The sequence below is a fragment of the Parastagonospora nodorum genome, assembly GCF_000146915.1.
Source record: "Parastagonospora nodorum SN15 chromosome Unknown scaffold_7, whole genome shotgun sequence".
Lineage (NCBI taxonomy): Eukaryota > Fungi > Ascomycota > Dothideomycetes > Pleosporales > Phaeosphaeriaceae > Parastagonospora > Parastagonospora nodorum.
Genome location: NW_001884555.1, coordinates 76,715 through 104,003, shown reverse-complemented (window position 1 = coordinate 104,003; position 27,289 = coordinate 76,715). Strand labels below are relative to the sequence as shown.

General features: G+C 50.2%; 14 protein-coding genes and 1 non-coding gene across 15 annotated transcripts; 8 read left to right on the top strand and 7 right to left on the bottom strand.

Moving 5' to 3' along the window:
* Positions 1–92: 92 nt before the first annotated feature.
* On the bottom strand, positions 93–1,646 carry SNOG_04820 (hypothetical protein; the record flags this gene model as incomplete). The annotated part of the gene is made up of 5 exons (XM_001795181.1): positions 93–257; positions 306–576; positions 622–749; positions 903–991; positions 1,028–1,646. 5 exons carry the CDS (start codon positions 1,644–1,646, stop codon positions 93–95), a joined length of 1,272 nt encoding a protein of 423 aa, XP_001795233.1.
* A 1,313-nt stretch (positions 1,647–2,959) lies between these two features.
* On the top strand, positions 2,960–4,681 carry SNOG_04819 (hypothetical protein; the record flags this gene model as incomplete). Its single annotated transcript, XM_001795180.1, has 2 exons — positions 2,960–3,784; positions 3,971–4,681. The coding sequence occupies 2 exons, from the start codon at positions 2,960–2,962 to the stop codon at positions 4,679–4,681; spliced, it is 1,536 nt and encodes a 511-aa protein (XP_001795232.1).
* A 2,680-nt stretch (positions 4,682–7,361) lies between these two features.
* On the top strand, positions 7,362–8,009 carry SNOG_04818 (hypothetical protein; the record flags this gene model as incomplete). Its single annotated transcript, XM_001795179.1, has 1 exon — positions 7,362–8,009. One exon carries the CDS (start codon positions 7,362–7,364, stop codon positions 8,007–8,009), a length of 648 nt encoding a protein of 215 aa, XP_001795231.1.
* Positions 8,010–8,738: 729 nt separating this feature from the next.
* Positions 8,739–8,825, top strand: SNOG_16675. Its single transcript is given in 2 exon segments — positions 8,739–8,776; positions 8,790–8,825. It is a non-coding gene; the product is annotated as a tRNA-Asn (tRNA).
* Positions 8,826–9,582: 757 nt separating this feature from the next.
* On the bottom strand, positions 9,583–10,456 carry SNOG_04817 (hypothetical protein). Its single transcript, XM_001795178.1, has 3 exons — positions 10,379–10,456; positions 9,943–10,247; positions 9,583–9,889 (listed from the first exon to the last, which is right to left on the bottom strand). Exons 1-3 carry the CDS (start codon positions 10,392–10,394, stop codon positions 9,755–9,757), a joined length of 456 nt encoding a protein of 151 aa, XP_001795230.1. The 5' UTR covers positions 10,395–10,456; the 3' UTR covers positions 9,583–9,754.
* A 74-nt stretch (positions 10,457–10,530) lies between these two features.
* On the top strand, positions 10,531–10,845 carry SNOG_04816 (hypothetical protein; the record flags this gene model as incomplete). Its single annotated transcript, XM_001795177.1, has 2 exons — positions 10,531–10,616; positions 10,818–10,845. The coding sequence occupies 2 exons, from the start codon at positions 10,531–10,533 to the stop codon at positions 10,843–10,845; spliced, it is 114 nt and encodes a 37-aa protein (XP_001795229.1).
* A 464-nt stretch (positions 10,846–11,309) lies between these two features.
* Positions 11,310–14,146, bottom strand: SNOG_04815 (hypothetical protein; the record flags this gene model as incomplete). Its single annotated transcript, XM_001795176.1, has 3 exons — positions 11,310–13,844; positions 13,894–14,051; positions 14,128–14,146. 3 exons carry the CDS (start codon positions 14,144–14,146, stop codon positions 11,310–11,312), a joined length of 2,712 nt encoding a protein of 903 aa, XP_001795228.1.
* Positions 14,147–14,714: 568 nt separating this feature from the next.
* On the top strand, positions 14,715–15,273 carry SNOG_04814 (hypothetical protein; the record flags this gene model as incomplete). The annotated part of the gene is given in 2 exon segments (XM_001795175.1): positions 14,715–14,978; positions 14,998–15,273. 2 exon segments carry the CDS (start codon positions 14,715–14,717, stop codon positions 15,271–15,273), a joined length of 540 nt encoding a protein of 179 aa, XP_001795227.1.
* Positions 15,274–15,481: 208 nt separating this feature from the next.
* On the bottom strand, positions 15,482–18,154 carry SNOG_04813 (hypothetical protein; the record flags this gene model as incomplete). The annotated part of the gene is made up of 8 exons (XM_001795174.1): positions 15,482–15,918; positions 15,971–16,118; positions 16,169–16,264; positions 16,316–16,660; positions 16,712–17,012; positions 17,206–17,434; positions 17,799–17,813; positions 17,860–18,154. The coding sequence occupies 8 exons, from the start codon at positions 18,152–18,154 to the stop codon at positions 15,482–15,484; spliced, it is 1,866 nt and encodes a 621-aa protein (XP_001795226.1).
* Positions 18,155–18,374: 220 nt separating this feature from the next.
* Positions 18,375–20,101, bottom strand: SNOG_04812 (hypothetical protein; the record flags this gene model as incomplete). Its single annotated transcript, XM_001795173.1, has 2 exons — positions 18,375–18,413; positions 18,479–20,101. 2 exons carry the CDS (start codon positions 20,099–20,101, stop codon positions 18,375–18,377), a joined length of 1,662 nt encoding a protein of 553 aa, XP_001795225.1.
* Positions 20,102–21,440: 1,339 nt separating this feature from the next.
* On the top strand, positions 21,441–21,685 carry SNOG_04811 (hypothetical protein; the record flags this gene model as incomplete). Its single annotated transcript, XM_001795172.1, has 2 exons — positions 21,441–21,478; positions 21,523–21,685. 2 exons carry the CDS (start codon positions 21,441–21,443, stop codon positions 21,683–21,685), a joined length of 201 nt encoding a protein of 66 aa, XP_001795224.1.
* An 841-nt stretch (positions 21,686–22,526) lies between these two features.
* On the bottom strand, positions 22,527–23,288 carry SNOG_20048 (hypothetical protein; the record flags this gene model as incomplete). Its single annotated transcript, XM_001795171.1, has 1 exon — positions 22,527–23,288. The coding sequence occupies one exon, from the start codon at positions 23,286–23,288 to the stop codon at positions 23,079–23,081; it is 210 nt and encodes a 69-aa protein (XP_001795223.1). The 3' UTR covers positions 22,527–23,078.
* SNOG_04810 (hypothetical protein) lies at positions 22,557–23,487 on the top strand (the record flags this gene model as incomplete). Its single annotated transcript, XM_001795170.1, has 2 exons — positions 22,557–22,898; positions 23,029–23,487. 2 exons carry the CDS (start codon positions 22,557–22,559, stop codon positions 23,485–23,487), a joined length of 801 nt encoding a protein of 266 aa, XP_001795222.1.
* A 2,644-nt stretch (positions 23,488–26,131) lies between these two features.
* Positions 26,132–26,704, bottom strand: SNOG_04809 (hypothetical protein; the record flags this gene model as incomplete). Its single annotated transcript, XM_001795169.1, has 3 exons — positions 26,132–26,209; positions 26,388–26,406; positions 26,484–26,704. 3 exons carry the CDS (start codon positions 26,702–26,704, stop codon positions 26,132–26,134), a joined length of 318 nt encoding a protein of 105 aa, XP_001795221.1.
* On the top strand, positions 26,290–27,224 carry SNOG_04808 (hypothetical protein). The gene has a single exon (XM_001795168.1). It carries the CDS (start codon positions 26,445–26,447, stop codon positions 26,763–26,765), a length of 321 nt encoding a protein of 106 aa, XP_001795220.1. The 5' UTR covers positions 26,290–26,444; the 3' UTR covers positions 26,766–27,224.
* The last annotated feature ends 65 nt before the right edge of the window (positions 27,225–27,289 follow it).

Genomic DNA, 27,289 nt, shown 5'->3' with positions numbered 1-27,289 from the left:
ATAGATTACCTTGGCTACAATCGTCCTCATCTCAATCCATGCTAAGCTACACAATTCATTAGCACCTGGCGTAGTCTGCGCCACTGAAGTACTCACTTCTGTCCGATGCATCCCCGAGTCCCCAACGAGAAGGGCTGAGATGCTTCTCGGACGTTTTGCTCGCTTTTCCCCAGCCACCTCTCGGGACGAAAAATCCATGGATCTTCGAAATTCTTCGCGTCCAAGCACGCTGCGAAAGGGTGTGTTGACACCCCGGTCTGTAAATTTTAGCATCTTGTCTTGGGGCTTGAGCGCGCACATCTTACTCCAGCTGGCACGAACCGGCCATCAATGGTATCGCCGCCTTCTGGCACGATACGAGGTAGTGCGAGTGGAACCGGTGGATAAATTCGCATCGCTTCACGAATGACAGCTATCAGGAATGGCAAGTTATTTGTGGATAGGGCAGTGATCTCGTTATACGATTCGACGGACGACCGAATCTCAGCTTGCAATCGCTGCATAATGTCGGACCGTTTGAGGAGGTAGTAGAATACGGTGCCCATCGCAGTGTTGGTTGAATCACTTCCCGCGGTCCTGTGGAAGGTCAACATTGTTCTGTCCTGGAGGTGCAGTACCTACAGCAGATCTGCGGCATGAGCTGCAATTTGAATATCTGATATTCCTGCCTCATCCTTTTTGTCGATGATTCGAGTGAGAATGTCTGGTCTATTGCTGGGCTTGTCTATTCGCCTTTCCGGAACGGTTAGCTGTCTCTTGGTTGATGCATGATGGAGTTGAGCTCACTCTCTAACCACCTCTATGGCATGGTCTTCATGTGCCTTTGCGTCGCTCTCCAAACCCTTAATTCTACCTGGCATCGCAATCCGAGCGACCGTATCGAGCCAAGGAAAACGTCTCACTGTGTCCACAAATGAAAGCGTAAGGATTGCACGCAGAATAAATGCCACGGTTGGATGCCGGGCCATCTGTGGGTCGTCAGTCGTCTGTTCTGAGAATCTATAGGCTCTTGGGTTACTATATATACCGTTTTGTAGCGCATCGAAGCTTCTACCGAAGCTTAAACTTCCTGTGATGTCAAAAGTCGCCATGTTCAACCATCTCTGTAAATCCGTCCCGTCTTTTGCCAGCCCAGCCTCTCCCAATTTTTCCACCAGCTTATCCACTTCTTGAGCGACAAGCGATTCCTGCTCCCTCAGACTCTTGTCTGAGAAAGCGTTGGCAAGATATCGTCGCATCTTCCCGTGTTCGGTCGGATCTTTGGTGTTTATGAGCGATCTCGTGGCATGGCTCTTCACGAAAGCAGCGCCATCGTAGAATTCTCCCTTGACAAATGTCCTATGACCAGGGCGGTAGCCATATATGTCTTTCCACGAGGCTGCGGTGTTGAAAGATAATTCATTTGGCGCTATCCGAACAACAGGACCATACTTCTCATGCAGCTGAAGTAATACAAACGGCTGGCGGCCGCCAAGTAGCCAGTAGCAGTAAGGTATATCTGTCCATGCTGCAAGACGCGGGCCGGGAAACTCACGGAGAGGGTGGCGTAGGTGTTTCCATACCTTATTGGCCACGAAGACTATCAATGCACATAGTGACAGGGTCTGGACACTATAAGCTGAAAACCAGCTCAGAGCGGTAATCATCATGTGTTCTCGCATGAACTCAATTCCGTGTAAACTTCCGTAGATGATATAAGAAAAGAGACAATACAAGAACGGCCATTGTGGGGACGTTATCGTTCGGTCAGCGAGACTCACCGATAACAAGACAAATGAAGAACGCCCCGCGTACAAATCGATATTCTGTTTGGCCCAGACTTCAGTACGATGTTGTCATGGTTTAATGCGGGATGTCGCCGACCTTACGAAGAGCCTTGGTATCATAGGTAGGATCAAATTGTGCAGCTCGCGTTTCTTAAGCGGAACGCTGCTTCCGTCCTTCCGCAACAGAGCGGGTATACTTACCTTGCCGATCTACGTCTCATGACTGGTAGGAACCGTAAAGATCGTAACACGACTTCCTACGGTAGCGCGCACGATAAGACCACGTGTATTTTGATGCGAAGCTGTCAAGGCCGAAAGCACGCCAGATAGATGGTGAGAGGGATGGAATAACGGTCTGAAACTTGTACGGCTCCACTCAGTCGGCTTATTAGCGTAGGATGTGCTAGTGCTTCCAGATCGGGCAGTGAGAGCGGAACGAAGCCGCCTCATCACTCCGGGTTGCTCTTACTGCAGGTTGTCAGCTATAATTGAAAGCAACAAGTGCATTTAAAAACCCGAAGCTATACACAATATTATGACGCTCCAATTGTGATAGCGTGGCGCCGTCGTAGATGAGAACCTGCAGTATCAGCCGGAGGAGTACCGAGCAGGAACGAAACATAAACTTTGTTCATTTTTACTCGGTGCTTCTTCAGCTGCTAAAGATTAGCCCCATGTGCGCTACCTTTCACATTCGACCTCCCAGCCGGTCTTATACACCTGGGCAATTGCCGAACACAACTGCCGGTGTATATAATACGGATACCCACTGCTATGCTACCAATCGGATGACTTGTCGACAATAAGGGCCTACTTTTTTGTACAATAAGAGCCGACACTTATGTACAACAAAATCTCGAGAGCCAGCACTTTTGTGCAACAACAGGAAACACTTTGCATAGCAAGAGAAGACAATTCGTATATCGAGAGGAGATGATTCATACAACAAGAGGAGATACATTCGTACAATAAGGGGAATTGATTTTCTCCGCAACTAAACATGCCTCTGTTCCTGTTTTCAAAAGGCCCAACCTATAAAATCAACGACAAACGTCTTGCTTCTTTTCCTCAACTCATCTTCTGTGCCCTGTTTTCTTTCAATATTGCGATCTCCTCTCTCTCAGCTTTCAACATCACCTGAGATTTTCCTTCGAGAATTAGCCCATTTTCATTTTTGCCAGATATCCAGAACCATGAACGCCGAACAAGTCGACATTGTCTATTCCGACGCCAACATTCTGGTTGATCCGTCAGGAGAAAAGGCGGAGGCGGTATTCATTCGTGATGGCAAGATTGCCGCTATCGGCTCTAATGAGGAGGTCATCAAGACTGCAGGTCCATCAGTAAAGAACGTCTCCGTGGCTGGGGCAACCATAACCCCAGGCTTGATCGATACACACCCTCACGTCCTTCATTTTTCGGCTTATGCAGCTGGTTTGGTGGACCTCTCTAACGTCCGTAACCATGGCGAGATTGTGGCTCTCATTCGAGAGAGAGCTGCCAAAACTCCGAAAGGAGAGTGGATAGTTACTACTCCCATTGGCGAGGGTTCTTTCTACGTCCGGCGCTCGTGGCAACATTTGGAAGAAGGCAGCTTTCCGGACCGGCACGTCCTCGATCAGGGATCTCCCGATCACCCCATTATGATTCAGGCATGGGCCCCTCGAGTTCCGAATACGGTTTCAGTCAACACATTGGCTTTGGAGATGCTGGGTATCAATTCCTCAAGCCCAGAGCAAATGGGTAAGGTGTGGATCAACAGAGAACCTAGCGGTCACCCTTCTGGCATCTTCACCGGAAATGTGAATGCATACTACAACTTCGACTCGTTTTGGAGCTCTATACTCAAGAAGATGCCGCCAATTTTCTCGCCAGAGAAAATTCCCCCTGCACTCATCGGAGCCATGAAAAAGGTCAACGCGAACGGCATTACAGCGGTTTGGGAGGGGCATGCCATGCTCGACCAGGAGATTGAGCTTTACAGGATGTTCAACGACCAGTCACTATTGACTTTGAGAGTACTGTGTTCACCAGAGGTACACCTTACTCATTTATCACAACCTCAACCAACAAATGAACAATTACAAGCTCGCCTGGAAAAATTATTGGCCTTGAGAAAAACCGATTCGCCATGGTTCCGGATTGATGGAGCAACATTTGCATTGTCCGGTCCCTGCTGGTGCGGTCATATGAACTGGCCAAAGGGTTACTTGGATCCATGGGGCAATATTACCCGAGGAATGCGCCTACTTGGCGACGGGCAAATACCAATGATCTGTGATTTTGCTGCTGCCAACAACTTCAAGATAAACTTCTGTTGCGGCAGCCCGTACGACTTGCAGGAGTTCATCGACGAGGCTGAGAAGGCTAAGAAGCGATATAACTTGGGGAAGCTCCAATGGGTTGTTCAACATGGGATCATGCAAGAAGAGCACCATCCAGCGATATTGGCGGAGCTAGGGATCGATCAAACGATTAGTCTTGCATTTACCTTTGGCAAAGCCGACATGTACAGAGATCGAGTTGGGCCCCAAGTCCTGCCGATGATGAACCCACTTCGAAGCCTTCTTGATGCCGGGGTAAACACAGCGGCGAGCAGTGACTGGGGTCCATCGAATCCATGGGAGCAGATGCAACTGGCAGTAACCCATAAAATGTACCCGAGTGGCACGACGAACGCTGGACCGCGACAAGTTGTGACTCGTGATGAGGCGTTCTGGATGTGGACGGCATCTGGCGCCAAAGTCCTGCGATGGGAAGAGATGGGGTCTCTACAGCCTGGAAAGAATGCCGACTTGATTATAATCGACCGCAACCCGATTACCTGCCACTTGGATCAACTGCCAGACATCAAGGTGCACAGAACAATTATTGGTGGGCGTGTTGTGCATGATGATGGTACCTATACGCAGTAGTAGAATTGCAAATCTTTCCAACAATTTATTATTTGATTCGTGGCAAAGCTCTTATGACACTGCTCCACCTCTTTACACTTGACCATGGCAGGACGGCACTTGCTTCTTTTGCTGCAGACTTCTACGTGCGAAATACTACGATAATTCTAAAAATTGAAACACCTACTCGCTGTTGTAGTATTTCGTGATCCCTGCACCTGCAGACGGCTGTGCCAACGGTCATGTTCCATATGCGGGATCGCTCGAGCAGGCCGTGCATGGCCCACACTGGCCACAGCGGGTAACCCTCCTGCAGGATTCTGGATGAACATCGTATGGTATGTTGTTGACTCGTCTACCCTGTTCGGGCATGCAGCCAATGATCGTCCAACTCGCCAAGAATGGTGCGGCATGAAATTTGGGGAAACTCTGCCCAGTCAGAAGGTGGCGGCATGGGGTTTCTGTACAGCATTGGCCTGTCAGCATCTTGATCGGTGAGAATATGGCGCATAACAAAGCCATGGCATGGCTATTCGAATTTCTCATGCATGTGGCGTTCTTGTCGCCGACGAGGATCAAGAATTGAGAAGGGCTGTCACTGTTGGCCATGCGCTTGAACAGGCAGCGGACAACTGCGGATGACAAGGGGATGAACGCGCGTTGACAAGCATACTGGGATCTATACGAACACGATGACGGCCTGCAATGACGGTCCAGCCCCATACAGGGATCCACGTGGAAATTTGCCGCCACAACGGGTTTTCATGCATGCAAGAACAGAAACTGTGTCACATTCAACTGTGCTATACAAGGTTGAACTTCGGGACAGAGGCAAGGTCGAAAAAAAAGACGAGGACTGCAATCCTTGCTAGTGAACCATCAGTCCAACTCACATCATCCATGTTCTGTCAAGGCAAGGATTTCCTCACTCACCACCTCGTCCACGGTACAAGATCGGCATTCGAGGTCGTGCATTTCCTGGCCGCACTGCATCTAACCCTACTGAACGCCTGTAAGACGAAAAGAGTTTGCAGTAGTCGACTTGGACCACGGACCAAGTGAAGCTATTGCAATACTACTTACCACGAAAAGTTTTCCCGTCGATTCGCTGTAAGTATGCACAGGAGCCTCGTTGAAGTTGAAGGCTGCGTGTGGCTTTGCGGCAAGGCTGTCGGCAAGGCTAACAAGGCACCGAACTGCCCCATGATACTGGCCTGGCATCGCATTTAACGAGTCTTCAGGAGGATGATAATGTCGGAGTGAAGAGAGTTGTCAAGCAGTTGCGCTGAAAGTCATCGATTGGTGCTCATGTGGTTGGTGAGGTACGCTACCACGTACCCGGTTGCCATTTGGGGCAGGAATGGTAGCGTCATCGTTGGACACCTCGGCCTAGAAAACCTCATACAGATGTCCTCTGGTCTGATCATCCGGCCGCGACATTATGCCTGCCTAACACTTCGCAGTCTAGGAACGACTGTTCTACTCATGAAAGAAGATGCAGGACAATGCTCAGCCCCAGCGGCAAAAAAAGATGGGGCTTTGTTCAATGTCGCCCTGTGACTCGGCTACACCAGTTCGCGCCTTCCTTATTAACGGATAGCGCACTGCAAACCATCAGCCTTCCGTCGCGATCATGTCTGCGCCGTGTCGTTGCCTCGTCATTCATTCTCCGCTCTCTACCTTGCTGAACTGCCTGCAACAATGGCAGACGACGCAAAGCTCTTCCAGAGTGAACCGGAACCACAAAGAACTGCAGACTCTTCGTCCCTTCTTAACCCCGGCGAGAAGCCCGATGCCTCGCTGTACGTCAGCCGTGGGGCAATCCGAGCATTGTCACCAGACCCCTCACTTCTATCTGTAGACGATACTGTTCGGCTGGGTCGCAGTGCGTCTCATATACCTGGCTATAGACATGCTTCCCGATCGCCTGCGCCTCCAAGGACTTTACGTGGCAGGTTACAGCAGTCTTGGGTGAGAAACAAGGGCCTGGCACTTGTTTTGATCGCGCAGTTGTTTGGCACTCTGATGAACGTGACTACTCGAATATTGGAAATGGAGGGGAACGATGGTAAGTAAAGTGTAGTCATCAGATATGATGACTTATGCTCACGACCTGTTCAGGCAAAGGCTATCATCCTTTCCACATCCTGTTTGCGAGAATGAGCATAACTGTCCTATGCTCATCACTGTACATGTGGTATAAAAAGACCGAACACTTTCCTTGGGGCCTTCGGGAGGTGCGACCGCTACTCATTGCTCGAGGCCTGACAGGATTCTTCGGGGTTTTCGGCATGTATTGTAAGTATTCTACCCCTTTGCGTGTTTGATAATGTACTTCAAGCTATCAATGCAGAATGTGATGCGGTGTGTCTGCATTGGCTGTGGATTGTGCTGGATCTACCGTATTTCACATCATCCCACTCGTCAACATTCGCTAATGTGTGTAGACTCGTTACTATACTTACCACTTGCCGACGCGACTGTCATCACGTTTCTTGCACCAAGTCTTGCATGCTGGGCTTGTAGCTTCCTCATCAACGAGCCGTTCACGCGAATGGAGCAGATAGCCGCATATGTGTCATTGTTCGGCGTTGTGCTCATTGCGCGACCAATTTCGTTGTTCGCATCGATGAAGTCGCACCCGAATGAGTCTGTACCACTTGCAAGTGGGGATGGAGACGTTTTGCCTTCAAACACAACAATGGCCTCGCCCGACCGCTTTGCCGCCGACTACGATGCTGTCACGCCTCAGCAACGAGCAATGGCAGTAGGATTCGCAATGCTGGGAGTGTTTGGAGCAGCGGGCGCCTATACAACGATTCGCTGGATTGGCAAGCGAGCACATCCGCTCATCTCGGTTAACTACTTTGCGTCGTGGTGTACGATTGTTAGCATCGTAGCCATGTTCACCATGCCTGATGTCGGCTTCCTGCTTCCGAGATATTTGAAAGACTGGTGCTATCTCATATTCCTGGGAATATGCGGATTCGTCATGGTGAGACATTACTCTTACGTCCGCATCAACTTGGCTGACACTCTTCAGCAATTTCTTCTCGCTGCTGGCCTCCAATACGAAAAGTCATCTCGCGCGACAAGTATGGTGTACATGCAGATGTTGTTCGCGCTGACTTTTGATAAACTGGTGTGGGGAACCACGCCTGGTGCTCTGTCGATTATTGGGTCGTCGTTGATTCTAGGCTCGGCGATATATGTCGCGATGCATAGAGAGGAGCCGAAGAAGTCGAGCGAAAGGGAGCGAGGAGATCGCGATGAAGAACGAGGATTGATGATGGCAGACATGGATGGACTGCGAGATGACGCCGACGTCGCTTTGCGGACAGATATCTAAAAGACATGATTCATGTCGTTGGCGTCACAGGATCATAACTCGCATAAGAGGCATAAGCATATAGATACGTCGATAGATATTTCACTTCGTTCCAATCATCCTACGCCAAAGCGTGTTTGATTTGTAGCTCGCATTCGAGCCAAAGCCTATGTTGTTGTGCTGCAGGTTACTAACTGCGACGGAAAGTGACCAGGAAGTGTCAGCGTCAGAAAGCTGATTCCAAAGCCTAAAACTATACATGGCATCGCGTCGTTGTAATTGATGCATAGTTATACAGTGTGTAGCTTCAGGCTATTGGATGCCCCCGTTCGCTTTCTCTCGCAGGTGGTAACATGTAGTATGTGTCGCACATTGTCTTCGGCAACGAAAATCTATCAAGACTGGGTAGAACAACAAGTAGAATATGCGACATCCTGAAGCCATGCACATCACCATCAGACTCGCCATGCGCTATCAACCCCCCAAAGCATTTCCCTTCTACCTACCAACCCAGTATCCCAACCCCACTACCCGCCCGCATCTCGGCCATTTAGCCCTCCCCGCCGGTCTCACCATGCCCCACCTCAACCACAAACTCTTCCCTACCCCGACCAACTCTCCGGCGACCATCTCTTTTTTGACCAACTCTCCCAGAGACCTGATTTTGCAAATTGATAAAGGAAACAAATCTCAATTTCTCCATCGAAAGCCACGGCGCAATTCACCGCGCCTCGGTACATTTCACATGTATCCTCCGTGGCGCAATTGGCTAGCGCGTCTGACTGTTATCCTTGCGAGCTTATCAGGAGGTTGAAAGTTCGAGCCTTTCCGGGGGAGTCATTTTTTTCGCTGTAGCGCTGTCTGCAGTTACAGGAGCTTTTTTTATACACCCGCTGTGTATTCTTGTGCTTGTTCGCTTGACTAGGTGCATGTTGAGTACGAGAATTCAGTCAGGCTGGTGCGCTAGTTTGTGGTTTGCTTGTCACTGGATCATGGTGGAGGTTTCTGTCGGAATGCTGGGCTGAGCATACGCAAAATCTTTTTGAAGAGGGCATGTGAAGCCTTGCGCGCAATGTGCACTCATTCTTTCTTCAATGTTTCATCACTCGAAAAGTTCTGTCGCTTCTTGCACATATTGCAGGTTATCACCTACGGCGGAAAGCAACCAAGGTGCCAAAAGCGATTTACAGGGTGTTGCAGTCGCAATTGAATTTTAGAGATATTGTGTCTAGCTTCAGGCTGCCGGATGCTCTTGGTATTTCCGTCGTGGTTGACAGCCTGCGGTAGTGCAACGAGCAAGTTGCGCGCTGCTGATGGTTTCACTTTTTCTCCTGCAATCATGTGCACATGAGATGATAATGATTGACGGTGACACTAAAGAAAGAGGAAGCGGTTCCTCGTCTGTTGGGAAGACAAACTCTGCAATATTGCACCCTCCTGGTTGTGCAAGCATTGCAGCAGACCATCGCAAACGTCCATGCTATTTGCAAAATTCGATGGCATGTCACAAATCCCACTTTCATTCGGTCCGAAACGCGCAACCGCATCCACTCACGACTTCAGAACTACATCACAGGGCAACACGTTGAAGTGAAATTAAACCTTTTATTTCGAGGTAGTGTTACATATCATAATCGAAGGTAGCCTTTCACCGGCCCTTCTTCTTTGTTTGTCATCTGCATCGTTGCCATGGACTGAGGCAATCAACCTAAGCCGCCAAGATGAGAATCCCCAAACGCCTTCAAACGCTCATGACAATGAGACGCTTAGTTGAAGGGGTTGGTGCGGGTTCCCCAGTAGGTAAGGAACAAGCTAAGGCCAACGGTCTCGAGCACACGGGCAACGGCACCGACAGCGATGGTGTCAAGAGGGCGCTTCTCGGTGAGGACCTGGGAGACGATCTGGATATTGTTAGGTTTGGAATATCAAAACATGTAAAGATGGGATGACGTACGGAGGGAGCAGCGGAAGCCATGAAGATCAAAGAGCCGAGGTAAGCAGCGCCCTTGTAGGTAAGGGTACCGGTGGCGTTGATCAAAGCACCAACACCGTATGTCTGGACGGCAGAGCCGACAATGGAGCTACCCCATGTGGCAGCAGCGGTTGCGGCCTCCTTGCTGTGGAAGTACTCCTCCTTGGAGTTGGCCTGCTGCGCGCGGCGGTAGGCATCACCGAAGACGGGACCGAGAACGGCCAGCGAGACGGCGTGGTTGAAGGCCGTGCCGAGAGCAATGGCAGAGGGCTTGACGGGAGGGAGGTCTGGAGGATAGAGAGTCAGCAATTGAATTTTGTTTTGATGTGAAAATTGCGAGACACGTCGCAATTGCGTTGTGTGACACTGCGGAGTGGTCTCTGGACCATTGCGGATGCATTGCAGAGGGCATGCTTACAGTGAAGAGACGCCATTGTGGATTAGATGTTTTGGTGATGAGGGGTTGTGTAAATGTGAGTGTTTTCGAGTGGTAGTGATGGTAGAAGACCAGGAATGAGGAAGCTTTTGTATGGTGACAGTGGGCACCTGATCTGACGGCGTACTGACGTCATGGCGGCTGCCAACCTTCGAATTCCACCATTTCGCGCACGCAAGACCAAGCTTCAGCCGTCTCAATGCGGCATGGCAGACAGAAAGTAAGTCTAGACTATGCACTACCGCCGCCTTTTGCATGATGCGGTTGCTATGGTCGCGCCGCCGCTTTGCTAGACCACCTGCATTTTGACGCGCTTGGAGTTAGGTACGTCACAGCTGAGAACGTGGGGAATGTTTGCTGATTTTCCTACCTTGGACGCCATCAATCCATTGTCTATTGTGGGCCTCACCGCCATGTGCAGTCCTCAGTCCATCATGGACGGTATTTAGACAATTCCAAGCCCTTCGTCATCCTTCATGGGGAATCCACACAAAGAGCACTGCTTGTGCCAAGCTTGCCCCACCAGAGCTCCAACCCCCATCATTCGCTCCACAGCAGTTAGCGCTCAGATCCCCTCGCGTGGACCATCCTTTAGGCTGCCAAAAAAGTCAGAGACCTCAGCCTCGCATCCTCGTACTCCGATGAACTACTTTCGGGTACAATTCTAGCAGAAATTCTTTCTATTTTTTTCCTAATGCCGTTGCCAGCCTCACACAATTAGATTGAGAGGAAAACATGTAGATGTACACGGCAACGTAACATTGCTACAGGCATTAAGACTAAGCTACCCATTATCCAAATCATCAAATCATCCCCCCTCGCATGCATGCGTTACCAAGCCATAATCCAATTGTATCCCAAACGCCGTCAAAAGAGTGCTATACAAGACATGTCTATTACCATAAACGTCAACCTAACCACTGCACATGACACAAGACTCTGGGTTCTCTATCGAGCAGGCCAGGACAGCGTCGGCATAAATGTCGCCATCGCGTCCCTTCGTGTCTTCGTCGGCATCCTCGTCCTGCTTGTCCTTGGACAGGGCCTCTTCATCGGGCTTGCTGGCAGGATCCGAAGCGATGACCTTTGGGCTATCACCCTCCTCGATATCAGCGGTGAAGGGCTTGCTGGCAAGTGCATTCTCCACAGGCGCAGCCTTTCTCTCGGCAGCAGGAGGCGGTGTGGCAATAGGTGTGGGCACGCCGTTGGTGTCGGCAGCAGCATTGGGCGCCTTGGTGGCATACATAGGACGTGGTGCTGGAGAAGGACTGGGCGAAGTAGTTCCGTTCTGGAAACCAGGCTGCTTGCGCGTCTTGGGAAGGGCGCGGGCAACGTTGGTATCAGTGACCTGAAGGGCCTCTTGGTCGACGGTGAACTGGATAGGAGCAGAAGCGGCCATGGTACGGAGGTAGTACATGCCAGTCTTCAGACCGAGCTTCCAGCCGGCGAAATGCATGGACGTGATTTTACCCATGGTGGGCTCCTTCATGTGGATGTTCAATGACTGAGACTGGTCGATGAAGGCACCGCGGTCAGCAGCCATCTGGATGATGGTACGCTGCGAGATTTCCCAGACCGTCTTGTAAAGGGTCTTGGTCTCTTCAGGGATGTTGGGGATCCTCTGAATGGAACCACCATCTGCAATGATGCGGTTCTTCATGTTCTCAGACCAGAGGCCCATATCGACGAGGTCCTTGAGGAGCCAAGGATTGACGACCTGGAACTCACCAGCCAGCACACGACGAGAGTAGATGTTCGACGTGTATGGCTCGAAGCACTCGTTGTTTCCAAGAATCTGCGAAGTCGAGGCAGTGGGCATGGGCGCAACCAGGAGAGAGTTGCGCACACCATGCTGAGCGATCTTGTCCTTCAATGAAGCCCAGTCCCAAAGGTCGGAAGGAGTTACACCCCAGAGATCATACTGAAGCTGACCCTTGGACACAGGTGAACCCTCGTATGTGGCATATGGACCAAGCTCCTTGGCAATATCGCAGGATGAGGTGAGAGCAGCGTGGTAGATTGTCTCGAAGATTTGGGTGTTGAGCTTCTTGGCTTCAGGCGACTCGAAAGGCAGACGAAGTGCGAGGAAAGCATCAGCAAGACCCTGAACACCAAGGCCGATGGGCCTGTGGCGGAAATTGCTGCGGCGTGCCTCCTCCACAGGGTAGTGGTTAACCTCGATGATCTTGTTGAGGTTACGAGTGACGACCATGGTCACCTCGTGAAGCTTGTGGAAGTCGAATTCGCCGCGCTTGTAGTCTACAAAAGACGGAAGGGCGAGGGAAGCCAAGTTGCACACGGCGACCTCATCGGGAGCAGTAAACTCGACAATCTCAGTGCAGAGGTTGGAGCTGCGGATGGTACCGAGATTCTTCTGGTTGGACTTCCTGTTGCAAGCGTCCTTGTACAGCATGAAGGGGTTGCCAGTCTCCGTCTGTGCCTCAAGAATGGCGTACCAGAGCTTCTGAGCACGAACAGTCTCACGACCCTTGTTCTCGCGCTCGTAGCGGGTGTAAAGCTCCTCGAACTCATCACCGTAGACATCGGCAAGACCAGGGCACTCGTTGGGACACATGAGTGTCCACTCGCCGTTCTCTTGCACTCGCTTCATGAAGAGATCGGGGATCCAGAGGGCGTAGAAGAGATCACGGGCTCGCACCTCTTCCTTACCGTGGTTCTTGCGAAGGTCAAGGAAGCCGAACACATCCGCATGCCATGGCTCAAGGTAGATGGCGAAAGCACCAGGGCGCTTGTTGCCACCCTGGTCGACATAGCGAGCGGTGTTGTTGTAGACACGAAGCATGGGGATGAGACCGTTAGATGTTCCGTTGGTGCCGCCAATGTACGAGCCGGTGGCACGGATACGGTGCACGTTGAGTCCGATGCCGCCAGCGGTCTTGGAGATCAGCGCACACGTCTTCAGTGTGTCGTAGATACCGTCGATGCTGTCCTCCTTCATGTCGATGAGGAAGCAGGATGACATCTGAGGGTTGGGAGTTCCCGCGTTGAACAGCGTGGGCGAGGCATGTGTGAAGTACTTTTGCGACATGTAGTCGTATGTCTCAATTGCTTTCTCAATGTCTTCGCCGTGGATGCCAACGGCAACACGCATCAGCATGTGTTGTGGGCGCTCGGCAACCTTGCCGTTGATGCGGAGGAGGTATGAGCGCTCTAGCGTCTTGAAGCCAAAGAACTGGTAGTTGAAGTCGCGGTCGTAGACAATGGCCGAGTTGAGCTCCTCAGCGTGGTCTTGGATGATCTTGTAGATGTAGTCTGAGATCATGGGCTGGCTCTTGCCGTTCTTGGGGTTGACATAGGTGTACAGATCTGAGACGACAGCGGAAAACTGCTTCTTGGTCTGCTTGTGAAGGTTGGACACGGCGATACGCGCCGCGAGGATGGCATAGTCGGGGTGTGTGGTGGTCATGTATGCCGCTGTCTCGGCCGCCTGTAATAGTCAGTACTGAGAGACGCAATGACGCGTAGAAGTGGCATACCAGGTCGTCCAGCTGGATGGTCGTTACTCCGTGGTAGACACCGGAGATGACCTTCATTGTGATGGCAGCAGGGTCGACATGGTCAGGGTCGAGCCCGTAACACAACCTCGACACGCGGGCTGTGATCTTGTCGAACTGCACGCGTTCCTTGCGTCCATCTGGAGTCGATTTGTCAGTCCGAGGTCGACGTGCAGAAACTGATAGAAGCGAAGACGGGGATTGAGGAAGACTTACCGCGCTTGAAGACAAACATGTTGAACGTGCAAGAAGTATGGGTATAGGGGGTATCAAGGGTATGCAGGAAGGTGGTGCAGGTTGCGTCAATGTTGTGGGAGGAGGGGAGGCTCTTTAAGGCGCGTGGACGCGTCTGGAAAAGCACGGGCAAGGCTCAAGTAACGCGTTTCGCGATTAAGTGGTTGCATAGGACAGGGGTGGGCTGGGCTAGCCCGCATCGGCGAAAAGTGCCCCAGCTCCGAGGTTTTCACGAGATACTATCAAACCAGCCAGCGACGACATCACCACCCGCTGCGGGCCCTCCACTTCACCATTTCCCTACACGACCGCGACTCGTAGTCCCAATTGTCCGTCATGGCGGGCGGCCACATGAAATACCGCCACCTGAGCAGGTCGTCACAACATCGACAGGCGCTGCTCCGAAATCTCGTCACATCGCTCTTCAAGAACGAATCAATAGCAACGACATGGCACAAGGCGAAAGAAGCACAACGGCTGGCGGAGCAGCTTGTGACATTGGGCAAGAAGAACACAGAAGCGACCCGGCGGAGAGCTACACAGATATTCTATGTATGAATCGTTGTGACATGAATTCCCAGTTGCATGCTAACAGCTGTCAGGAGCCAAACGAGCTGGTACCCAAGCTCTTCGGACCAATAAGAGAGCGATACGCCAACAGGCCGGGCGGCTACACTCGTGTCTTGCGCATCGAGCCCATGAAAGAAGACCAAGCCGAATCCGCCATCCTCGAACTCGTCGATGGACCCAAAGACCTTAAATTCGCCATGACCGCGAAAACCCTAGCACAACACCCCCAAAACAGGCAGCTGGACAGAATGACAGCCTTGAATGTCAAGAAAACCACTCCAGTTCCGCAAAGATGGTGTTGAAGGCCTGCGCGAAATGGTCAGCCAAATGCGTGTGGCCAAGGAGAAGGGCATCGATGACAGAGTGCTGCCACCGCCACGGAAGGTATACCCGGAGGAGAAGATGAAGCGCGAGATGCACTACTACCAGGATGTCGACTTTTACAAACTGCCGAATAAACTCGTCAAAATCCCCAAGAAGTCGAAGAAGGAGGAAAGCACTGCACTGGTGGCAGACAGCGAGGTTGCACAAACACAAGTCGAGGCGCGGTCATCGTAGCCTGGCTGCAGTAGATCATGTACAATACAATGTTCAAACGTCATGACCTTTATGTCAGTCAATGTCAATGAGTCGGACGAGAACACAAATCACGCGGCTTTCACATTCCACTTGGTACTACAAAAATTTTCGTTCCTGGATATTTGCGTTCGCGGAGACGGTCTTGGGCTGCGCTGGTACAATTGCGAACCCGTACTTGCATCACGTCTCAAGCTTCGGGGAACAGACATTCCTCATCCTCCTTTCTACCACGCCTACGCAGCTTTTGAAAGACGTTCGATGTGCGCGAAGCGATACTCGCGTCGTTACTAGAGCTCATACGTCCTCGCGTCTGAGTCCCCGTTGGCATTGATGCTCTAAGCATTGCGCTAGCCATTCGTTTAGCACGGCCTTCTGTGTCGTCCGGCACCATGTGATCGACTTCTACCCTCAGATACTGCTCGCGAGACTTTTTGAGTCTCTCAAGCCAGTCTGTGCGACGCGAGTTTAGTCTCCTGTGTGCAGCCGGGTGTGGCAATATCTTGATGAGCTTGATGCAGCCGTGTGCACAATAATTGTAGCGCAGTTCGTTGAACATGGCGGAGCAGTAATCCATGTTCAAGGCAAAGGCGATCAATGGCAAGGACACACAGAGAGACACGCCGACTATGGATTCGAGTCAGATGTGTGCTTGTGGATATACGGTGTCGAGACTTACAGAGTATCGCTGTAACCAAACCCATGGGCCAACTTGTCTCTCCACTAACTCTGTCCTTGGGAAAGGCGGAGATGCCGATCGTGAAGAACGCTGACATGAATGACAAGGGCAGGAAGATGATGGTGACAACCGTGAAGACGAGAACAATCTGAGGTTGAGTGTGAGCCTCTGGCACGGTCTTTCAACGAGAATACCCACATTACCCTGCTTGCTCGCTGCTACAGCAGTTTCGCGAGCTTCTCGTGCTTCCCATGCATTTGCAGCTTTTTGCTTGAGATCCATCAGTGTTTCAAGCTTTTCGAAGTTAGCATTATAGGATTAGAATAAGTGTCTTTGGACTGGTACCTTATCTTGGATAGATCTGGCTTGCTCATTGAGTCTTGCAAAATCGGCAATATCAGTCTCAATAAGTGATTCGGCTGTCATCTCGTTTGGAAACAGAAGTGGGTCTGCAAGTGCTTTCATCTGCCCGATGACGTTCTGCTGGACATGGAGCACGGAAAGGATAATGTTGATCTCGTCTCGAATGTCTTTGACCTCTACCAGAAACTCAATTTCCTTTCGTATATCGAGCATATTTCTCAGAAGCGTATTTTTACGCTCTTGGTAGTACTTGTTCGTCGCGTCCAGATCGAGCAGCTGTGTGGACTGATTTTGAAATGTCCGGAAAAGGCGACTCTCTTTATCGTCCTTGTGATTATAAGTACTGATAGCGAGTTTGACGTTTTTCATGAGACTTACAAGTGACCCAATTGAGCTTTCGAACATGATGAAGAAACGAAGTTCTTCAACTTCGTGTAACCTATCAAAGATAGCGCAACAAGTCTCGAGGATGCGCGATACAAGATCTGCAGGTCGACTGATAGGGTTGCGTTTACGTCCACTTGGTTCAAGGATCTGGAGCCTAAGGTCGTCATGTTTTTGACGTGGCGTACGCCCTGCTCCCACACGGCCTGGGAAGCTTGTTACGATATAACCGCCGGGTGGCAGCCACTCTTCTTCGCTCCGAATGACTTCTCTTTTGAGTCCTGACTGATCTATACTAAATGCCCAAAGCCAGAGTTGATCAACCATGAGAATGTTATGTTGTGCTGCTGGATCATCTCTTTGGGACCATCTTGAGACTACTTGACTTTGGTCGCGCTCTGTCGTGTTCTCGAGCATATGATAATAGAACTGGTCCAGAGTGCTACTTGTTTTAACGCGCTTCGATCGACTCGGTATGATACACGTACCGACGAGTATGTAATGCCGGAGGCCCGTTGAGATATGTGCTAATTGAAGCCTTTTCCTCCTCTTCTATGTCTTCAGAATCGCTGGCATTGGTGTCATCAAAACCATCTGATTCGGAATCATCGCGATAAGGATGAATATTACGGTCGATCGCCTGCGGAATCCGTAGCTTTTCAGTTTGTACCACCGCTGGGAATACAATCTGGGGTAATGAGCTCAGACCTTCCTTCTCTAGATGTCTTGTATGCATTGAGCGTATATATTTCGCGCGTTTTTGTTTGCAGGTGCTGAGCCTCGTAACTTAGATAGGGAATCTGTAAATTTGTCAAAAGTAGATCATATAATAGATACGTGTTACAAACAAAGGTTGAGTGCATCTGGTCCGACTTAGCGTGAGGCGTGATTGTGCGCTGTCTGTTATTAGGCATTGCGACAATGGCCGGGGCTAAAACCAACATTTCGTAATGACGAAGTGATCCATTGGCGGGTGCTCTTCCAGAAACTCTGATTAAGGTTCTGAAGATGAAGCCTGTCGAAAAGATCCTACACACTCAGTGTTAGACTTTTTCGATGTTTCGCCATCCATGATCCCTACCTCTACCCATATGAGCTGTGTTGGTTTAGCATGCATTCGGCATCCAATTTGATCAACTAACATTGTTCTCTGGTATATGTATCCAGGTACATAAGGGCGATTTTCCTGGACCTTCCTTGGTCGGACTTGCTGAAGGATGTCATCAATCCCTGTTCTTGCCATAACAAGAACGATGCAACTGAAACGTCGACACTCCAGTACTTGTCGCTTGTCCCGGATTTGAACATTTCTGTAATGGTGATCTGAGAGTTCATGCATGCAGACTTGCCTTGCTCTGAGACAGGTGGTCGGCCGTCACCGAAACGTTTGGCGACAGCATTGGTCTCCGGTCCGCTGACGAGCCGACTTCTGAGCATCTTCGCAATGGCTTTACGCGACGCTCTTGACTCAGCAATATCTCGAGCAGTTTTTTTTCGCGTATTCTTTATTTCCACGTCGGCTCCATGATGCAACAGGGCGGTGATGATTGCTTCGTTACCTTTCCTGACAGCATGATGGAGGGCTGTGTTAGACCGAAGGTCGCGCGCATTGACATCAATACTTGGTTGACGCAAGAGCCTATGCACTACGACCTCGTTATCTAGGCGAACTGCGAGGTGTAGGGTGGTCTGACCCCTATTTCATATTGTTCAGTAGGTCCAAAAAGGGAAGTATGCAGACTTGACGGTGAAACCACTCACCATCGATCGGCTAGGTTGAGGTCTGTAGAGCTCTTTATCGTCGATTGAATGTCGTGGATACTTGCCATCGCTGCAGCGACAAGTAGTTGCCGAGTATGTAAAGCCTTTTTGAAGTGACACAATGAGACGTTGAAAGTCCGTGTCCGTAGAACTGGTAAAAAGCGCTAGGTTCTTGTCTTCTTTACTCATAACCACGAATTGAGGTGGCGCACCAAGCATCTTGTTGAATCGAGCATCGGAAGAACGTTGCTGGAATGAGACAACCGAATGAAAGACGGGGAGGGCTATTGGGATGACTTGGCTTCTTGAATGTGCGTTCGATCCAGGGCCAGTATCTTGCACAGCCTCATGCTCCTTTTTCAAGACAGAGAAAAGCTTGCTGTCGACTGTCTGACCTGATATTTTGAGAGCAGAACTGTGCAGCCTCTCTATCTTTTCGGTCTTGACGTCCTTGTACTTTCGATCTGCAGTCATGTCCTTGTTCGGTGTTTGGTCAAGATCTGGATAGGAGAAGATGAACAAGCCAGCGGCATTCTTTAAGATACTCTTGAACCTTGATGTCGGAGTTGAGGCGAAGCTCAAGGAAGATATAATGATGAGTGAGCCATAACCATGGCCGAGAAGCAGTATTGGCGGCTGGTGTTCGTGCCGTAAGACATGAAGATGCTCATTGAGTTGTTCAGCGGCGCTCTCAAGGTCATCCGGAGCTGAGCTCTTAGGAGAAATGTCGAAACCGATCGTTGATATCCTCGATCCATGCATCTGTCGCTCTAGCATATTCTCGTCGTGTAGCCAGTTGACGAAGATATCCTTGGAGTCTTCAGTGTATCTCGAGAGCTCACCTCTGTGTACCTGACGCCCCCTAGATAAATGAAAAGTGGCAGAAGTCTCGTTCTGCTGTTTGGTAATTTCTGTTCGCGCGCGTCGGATCTTCTTAGGTGGGCTCGTATCCATGATGTCTATACCAGTTGTAACGCGGCAACGGAAAGGGTTCAAGTCGGCATCTTTATCCAGGTCTTCGTCACATAGGGCAGAATCGTACATGTAGACCATGACAATATCAACAGACGGCAGAAGCTTGTGACTGGTGCTATTTCTTGTCTTCATTGTCCATCCTCTCTTTGGGGATGTCGTGGTTGCTGTCCACTCTTGTGGTTGCGATGAGACTGTAGGCAATTTACGGGTAGATGTTCCCCAGGCATTGTGTGATTCATCCCATGATTCTGGCATGACACTGCTATGTCTTCGTTCAAGAGCGCTTCTTTCATGTGTAAGTCCAGTACGCTGTTTTGGCTGGAAGTGCGTCTTCTGATCAGCGTGAGCAGTCACTAGAGTTGGCTGAGATGAGCCAGGTGTAGTAACGTGGTCCTCGGGTTCCGTGAGAGTGATACGAGGAACAGATGGCTGCATCGGTTGACCAATATCCTCTATGCTTAGAATCGCTCGTGTAGTTCTTGCAGATTGAGATGCCAATTCTGTGGGGCGAAAGAAATCGGCCTGTGATATTTGACTTTCTGGTTTATACCGATCTTCCCAATTGGAGAACACATCATTCACGCTCCATGACCGGGTAGTGATGTTCTCTCCTTCTCCATGTTCACTGCTATTGGTTGGAGATGTCATATTGTGTGTTCCGGAAGTGTTTTGTTTGACTGCTTCATAGTTTCCGCTGCGAGAATCTCTCTCAGGCGCACCAGCGGATGCTTCGTCACCAATCATTAGCTTGCCGGTACATGACGTCCAATGTGAAATTAGTACCTTGTTCACAGGCCATGCCTTCCTCTGTCGTATCGCCTTGGGGAGACAAATGGTTCCACTCAGCGCATGGGGCTACAGCCTGACATGTTTTGTGTTTGGTTTTAGAGGTCGAAGCGTAATCTGGGAAAAGCGATGGGTAACTGCAAGAGACAGGCTCAGGTGTTGGCTTTAGCGAGAGACGATAGGTAGATGAGCCCTGATCGTGCAGAAAGAGACGCAGCCACGCAATGTCGCACGCTGCGGGGTACCAGTAACGGAGCCTCATGATTGAGATTGTCATCCTGAAATGCGGCCTCGCTTTCTCTTTCAGAAGGCAAAACTGATTACAAAACCAGAGTGCGAAAAAACCTATACCCAGGTTGAAGCAGACGGATTCACGGGTTGCATGTTTCGTCTCTGTGAGTTGAAGTCGTCCAAGCTGCAACTACCTACCTGGGTAGCTACTTCATAGACAGCGACGCCAGTGATCTTCGGAGAAAGCTCCCGTATTGCCCTCTACTCGCAAGCGCATTTCTGTTCAATTCTTTACAGTGGCCTGGGCTTGTCGCACCTCCAGCAATGTCTTGAAACTTCTGGTCCCATGTACCTTCGGCTGCACTTGCGAGTTCAATAGTTCAAGGCCATCACATATTAGCCGCCTAGCGACCCAGAACATTGTGATTTCCTATCTTCATCATCCATAACATTCAAAAGCCTTCTCCAGATGCGATGAGAGAAAAGATGGCACTTCTTATTCGCAAAGGTCAGCAGATCAGTAGTGGAAGTTGCGCTGATGCACGACACAGGCAGTAATACAACCCATGCGCCGATCTCAAGTTTAACGACTGCAAGCCAGAGGCTGCCTCCCCTTGGGGCGCTCATCTCGTACAATGTCGATCAAATACCGATTACGCGGGCTGAATCGTGCCACAGGCGCTAGAGGCATTTCGGTCGTCGATGCGGTTGTCATCATCTTGAGATTCAAAGCTGCAGCGGTGGATCTTCTTTGCCATCGACAATCGCTTGATGGCAGCAACATCGCTCAGAAGACATGTATGGGGGAGGGTTGGGAGGGGTGGGATACGACATGCGTGAAGAAGTTAGGTTCGCTACGTTACACACGCTACGGCACCTGGTGATTTCATCAGTTTGCATCAACAGCACTACAGTACCCAAAAGGTGTGGCGCACAACGTCTTTTTTGCTTCCTCACCTGCCAGTAAACTATGACCACGATTGCGAAGACCTTCCAAATGACTATTTAGTATGTCTTAGTCACCATTATCTGCTGCATACCGACCATCACAGCCATGGGTTGGAAAGCGGTTGCCCAGAAACCGACGGAGAAATGGGTAGCATCGATACGAAGCGCATGCAGGATGGAAATCCCTACAAGCTACCGGAAAAGACCTTCCACACGGTTCGTATCATTGGAAAGCCTGTAACAGATGTCCTAACGGATGGGAAATAGGCATTCGTATCCCGCCTGATATTAGGCAATGCCGTATCACCTTAAGTGGGCATATCACAATCGAAACACTAATACTCGTCGCTCCAGAGATCTAACAAACCAATGTTCGATACGCACAAGTCGTGCGGGCAAATGGAAGACGGAGCCTTATAGCTTTCATTTGTTTGGCGTATCTGTCGATACTTTCACTGCAAAAAACGATACAGCAATCCAAGCTGCTACTTATTCACTCTATTGTGGCCATCTCTGCCCGGAACAGCTTTACAGGAAGATGTTTCGAACGACAGTGCATTCAGATTCCGTGGAGGCCATAATCGCACCCGATAGACTAGGATGCGGCGGAGAGATTTGATATTGTCGTACACATTCACGAGCGCACAGCGAGCCGTCGGATCACAAGGCGACACGATCATCACGATGGCGTCGCAACCTTCAGTGAAGCTCTGATGGATTGTCGTATTTGTGATACCCTACCTGAGGCTTGCCAGGCTCGATCATCGCGGTTTCCATGATTCAGAAACGCCTGTTTCCCGATCTACATGAACGTTGTGTCCGCAACGAGCAAGCTGCACAGAAGTCGACTTAAGTAAAAGCTCTTAGTAACCGACGGGCAAATAGCGTTCAGCCACGAAAGCATCGCATCGTCATCTCAGGAGTGTACGGTGATGTTCGGAAGAAGGGTTGTACAGAGGAATGTGACGCCGGACAGGTGCTGTTTCTTATCGTCTCCCACGAAGCATATAACAACGGTGCGGGAGCACTCACTTGAGAATATCGAAGAAGCACAGCTCTCTCATCATATTCTCTTCAAAATTCGAAGTTCTTTAATCTTTTCTCAGTAATTGACACCATCGTGACAGTTCTTTTCAGCATGTCTATCGAAAGAACTGACGACAAGGAGTCCGGCCTCCCACATCACGAGACTTCCTCTTCGACTGTTCAATCTGAGAAGCGCCCTCTGCGCCACACTCTCCGGAAAGAACTTACTGCTTTCATTGGAGAATTCATTGGTACCTTTATGTTCCTCGCCCTTGCTTTCTGTGGAACTCAAATAGCCATCAACTCAACCGCAGTCGCTCCTACACTCGACTCAGACAGCCCTTCAGCACCCAATGTCAACAAACTGCTCTACATTGCCTTTGCATTTGGATTATCGCTCGCAATCAACGTTGCTATCTTTGCTGATGTCAGTGGAGGAAAGTTTAATCCTGCTGTAAGTTTCAGCCCAGCTGTTTTTGTACTACCCTATCTTTCAACCCCGCATCGTGCGACCTCATTAGTAGATTTTCCCTCAGGCCCGCAGGAGATAGTTTGTAACGCCGACTAACATAGTTCACGCTTAGGTCTCCATGGCGCTGTTCATTACTGGAAAGATTGATTGGCGTCGCATGGTTCATACCATAATCTCGCAGATGATTGCCGGAATGGCTGCATCGGGCTTCATTGCAGCACTACTTCCCGGGCCGCTGGGTGTCGCCACCACCCTTGACCCATCCATCTCGACTGCTCGTGGTCTGTTCCTCGAAGCCTTCGTCACGTCGATGTTGATTCTGACTATCCTAATGCTCGAGGGCGGCCCGGCAAAACCGATGCACATTGGCATGGCGTTATTCGTTGCTGAACTTTGCAGCGCCTTCTTCACCGGTGGTAGCTTGAATCCGGCGCGCAGCTTTGGTCCTTGTGTGGTGGTTGGATTTCCTACATACCATTGGATCTACTGGCTCGGGCCGCTCCTCGGGTCCGCTGTGGCGAGTGGAGCGTATTGGCTCATCAACTTTGTTCATCCCGAGCGATCGTTCTAGTCGAGTTGTTGGCAGGACGGGACAGATGGTTGTGTTGGCAGCAGAATCGTGAGGGAATGTGAAGGCAGAATGCTTTATGCCTAAGAGGGAGCTGGTACCCAAGCGAGGCTATTTCCTGTAACTGCACGTTGCTTTTTTCATCTTTGCAGTCCAAGTGTTGTCGTACAACATTGGCGCGAGAACGGCGGTCTTTAGTGCTGCAGTAGTCAAATTGCGATTCTGGAGTTCAGGTCATGCATCAACTTATGATACGAATCACGATTCAAGGTATATTCTTGTCTACACACTGAACGTTGGCATAGTCGAGTACTGTCATGCAACGACTATGAACACCCATGCTTGATAGGTGCTCCAACGTGAGTTCACTTGATGAACGCATGCCTGAAAACCTTGATTGGGCAACCAGTTTCGTTTACACTCTAGTGTGATAACGACGGCGTGTTAGACTTTAGACCCGGCGCGGAGGTCCGATGATTCTGGCCCCAGAATGTAAACAATCTCAAATGTTACCCGCTCGTGCTATCTGTCGTAAACACTGCGGGTACTACTTGCCTTCCACCAACGAAAATTGAACCCTGGAGTCTGACTTGGATTCCTTACTCCTTTCGAGAGGCTCCATGAATAAACAAGAAATTGATTTGCGTTATATGAAGCGAAACCTGGGCATTGAGAAAAAGTGAACTCGTTCTTGTTAGCGATTGCTCTTCAGGAATTTCCAGCAACGCTCACCGCCACCGCCACCCTGGACAAACGCGAAGTCCCAGTAAAAGTGACTAGGTTGTATGTTAGCTATCTTGGCGTCTTGGTTCAGACCATTATATCGCTCGGGTATGAATGCATTTGCCTGAAGATAGCGATTGTCTCCAGAAAGTGCCCATGCGGAGACGTATAATACTGCGGGACAGGAGTCAGTCGTGTTGGAAATGGCGCCATTGTATCACATGTGATCCTGGTGAGATATATAGTTCGTCAATATACCCCGGTAAAGGCACGTCGAAGACCAATGAGGTACGTCGCCTGAATAACCGCGTTAAGAAATGGCTATCTATGGCCCGAGGCAACATCATCATCTGGGACACTCTTGCACGTAACATAAAGTCTCTATGTGAGATACTTGTGTCTATCAGGAGTGGTGTGCAAGTAGAAGAGCGGTCTGGTCATCACTGTAGCGGATATCTTGCCAGTCATCACTCTACTTTCTCGTTAGGAAACAAAGCCGTCAAATCAGCAAATCAGCAATTTCAGGGAGCCATATCCACCTCAAAATTAGCAAATACACTCTTCTCATTTCGCATTGTTCGCCTTTTTGTAAGCAGGTAAAGACTTTGTCGAAGAAACAGTAAGACCTCTGGCAACAAAACGTAAGCCACTCTTTGTCGCTGCAAGAGTACGAAATACACACTTTGTTTGTAGTCCAGACCTTGAATACTTGACGGTCTCATTACGCGATACAATTTCCACGTTGTCTCGGCCGCACCGAGGATCGCTACACATAGAGGGAGCGCCTCAGGGAAGTGGCCACTTTTAATGCGAACAAGGGTGAAAGGATAGGACCACGTCAATCACGCGAAGTCTGTGTCCAGTGGTCAATTGCATACGCATTTCAGCAAAGGCAGCTGGTCATGGCCCACTCGGAGACATGAATGCGATCCTCCAACGCCGTCCGAAGCTGAAGTTTGTGTCAACTAGTTGTCCATGCTCTGCATGTCTCCATAATGTCTAAAATTGTCTATCACTCAATAAAAAGCCAACGATTTCATGCATGTTTGGCACCTGCTTGGCTAGCTTCCTATCCGAGAAAGCCGCTGCGCATAGTTCACGTTTCTGCAATGCTGCGCCAGGATGTCGTTTAGAGCTAAGGAACTAACGTTGAAGCTCAGACCTATGGTAACATGCAGTAAAACCACAGTAGATCTTGATGATGGGTGCGGTTGTTCCGGCGTAATGAAAAGCTTTCAGTTCATCGGCGGTCGAGGTGAAAAGCTACCGAAAGCGAAATCTGTCGGACAAACGCACGCAGAACACCTCCTATCTCCTTCAACAGGTTACAATGGACCATCAGCATGGCGATCGATACTTTGAACGAACCGTAAACGAACCGTAAACGTTCGTCCTGAAGTCCGAGGCGCCAGCGGCCACTAGCGCACTGATTTAGGCGCCATAGCTTGCGCCTTGGTGCAGCCGCACGAGTCACCGGCAAATTGGGGGTGTTCTCGCTAGCAATGTTCTCGCCCAACGACGTCGCAAGAAGGTGTTAGATCAACAGGCTAACAGCATACGCAATGAGCTACCAACACGTCAGTGACGACGGCCCGGGCGTGTATCGCGGAAAAATATATACCGAAGCAATTCCAAGCGCGGAGCCACGACCCTGTGTTTGGACACCCAATCCACAGGTTCTGATCCGCCAAACAGCCGAGAGTTTCCCCATTGTATTTAGTGTGAGAGGCTATTTAGCCGATGACGGGCCTTTATTGCCACGTTGTATGGCGTATATGCATTATCTGCAAGGTTTAGGAGCATGGACAATCGATACGGGTTAGCGATCTACTTTGTTCACGCCATCATTGAGCAATTCACAGCGGCATTGTCGAGGCAAAGATGCATTTTGTACTCATCGTTTGGGTCTGGTCCTTCTCAAACCTTATCTTTCCAGCCTCATACCATCAGCATCACCCCTGGCAGCACGTTCAATTTGGACAGGAATAGACGACGTCACGCACTAGAGTTGATAGCACTTACACTAAATATGCGTATAGAACGGACCTCAATCCACCATGGTGTTGGCCAATTTACATGCTACCTGCCCGGTTTTGGGGGCGATGAGCCTAGTGGCGGTGTAGTTGCGGTACATGCCTTCTAGCCAAAGCGTTTTACTTCAAATCTGACAGCGTGCTTACCTTCTCCAGTATCGATCTTCTATCACACACGTGAGACCTTTATTCTGCTGACGAAAGATGCCGAGTCATGGCAAGCGTTTGGCAAGGGAAGCGAACCGGGCGAAACCCGCATCTTGGAGGATGACACGCCATGCCCCGCAGGTGCGGACATTCGAGATGCGAAGAATGGGTACGGCGGCCGATTCGGCAGGCAAAAAGTTGGTCGCGGCACAGAGCCAGTACGAGAGGGGAGAGAAGACCGGAAGGTCGAACCGTCCTCTCGGAACCGAGTCTACACCGGCTCCAAGATGTCGTTCGAGATCCGAAACCCTGTCCATGTTCCGTCAAACCAAGGCCTCTGGGATAGACCATGGAGAACGCTCCGTTCGACGGAAATGAACGAGGGGCGGGCGAACCTATGTATGTGTTCATACGTACAGGGGCGGAGCGTTCATTGGTATGTCCGTCGAAGAAGTGCCACTCAGTTTTTGTTCAGGGATAAGAAGTGTAGCAAGGCCGAGTAAGACGATGCATAAACCGCTAATCTAGTTCATGGGGGCCATTGCAAGGAGGTCGACAAATGAACAACTGAGAAATATAGAAAGCGACGTTACAACCCGGACAAGCAGCCAATTGTGGGAGCAACAGGTCTCAGACGAGACGACTGCGCGCTTATGCAACCTCGAAAAGCGTCTAGACTGAGCCGCGTATGATCCACCAGGCGGGAGGCGCGCGGCCCTTCCGTGACAGGCGGGTCGGGCGGTTGTAACTAGCTGTTTAGTGTGGAAGTCCGAGGGCTGAACCGGCGGGGCTCTTTCAGATATGGCTGTTAACATAGAAGTTGCCTGATCCCAACCGTTTCCAGGGCCTTTGTTCACGGTTCATTCTCCGACCCTTTTTACTCGCTGTACTCGTTTTATAGT

What these genes read in the sequence shown, in the direction of transcription:
- SNOG_04817 (XM_001795178.1), bottom strand. An exon ending in TGGCTTCCGCTGCTCCCTCC is followed by an intron (nt 9,890 to 9,942) that starts GTACGTCATCCC and finishes AACAATATCCAG; the next exon opens with ATCGTCTCCCAGGTCCTCAC.
- SNOG_04808 (XM_001795168.1), top strand. Translation starts at nt 26,445, where the DNA reads ATGCCGAGTCATGGCAAGCGTTTGGCAAGGGAAGCGAACCGGGCGAAA.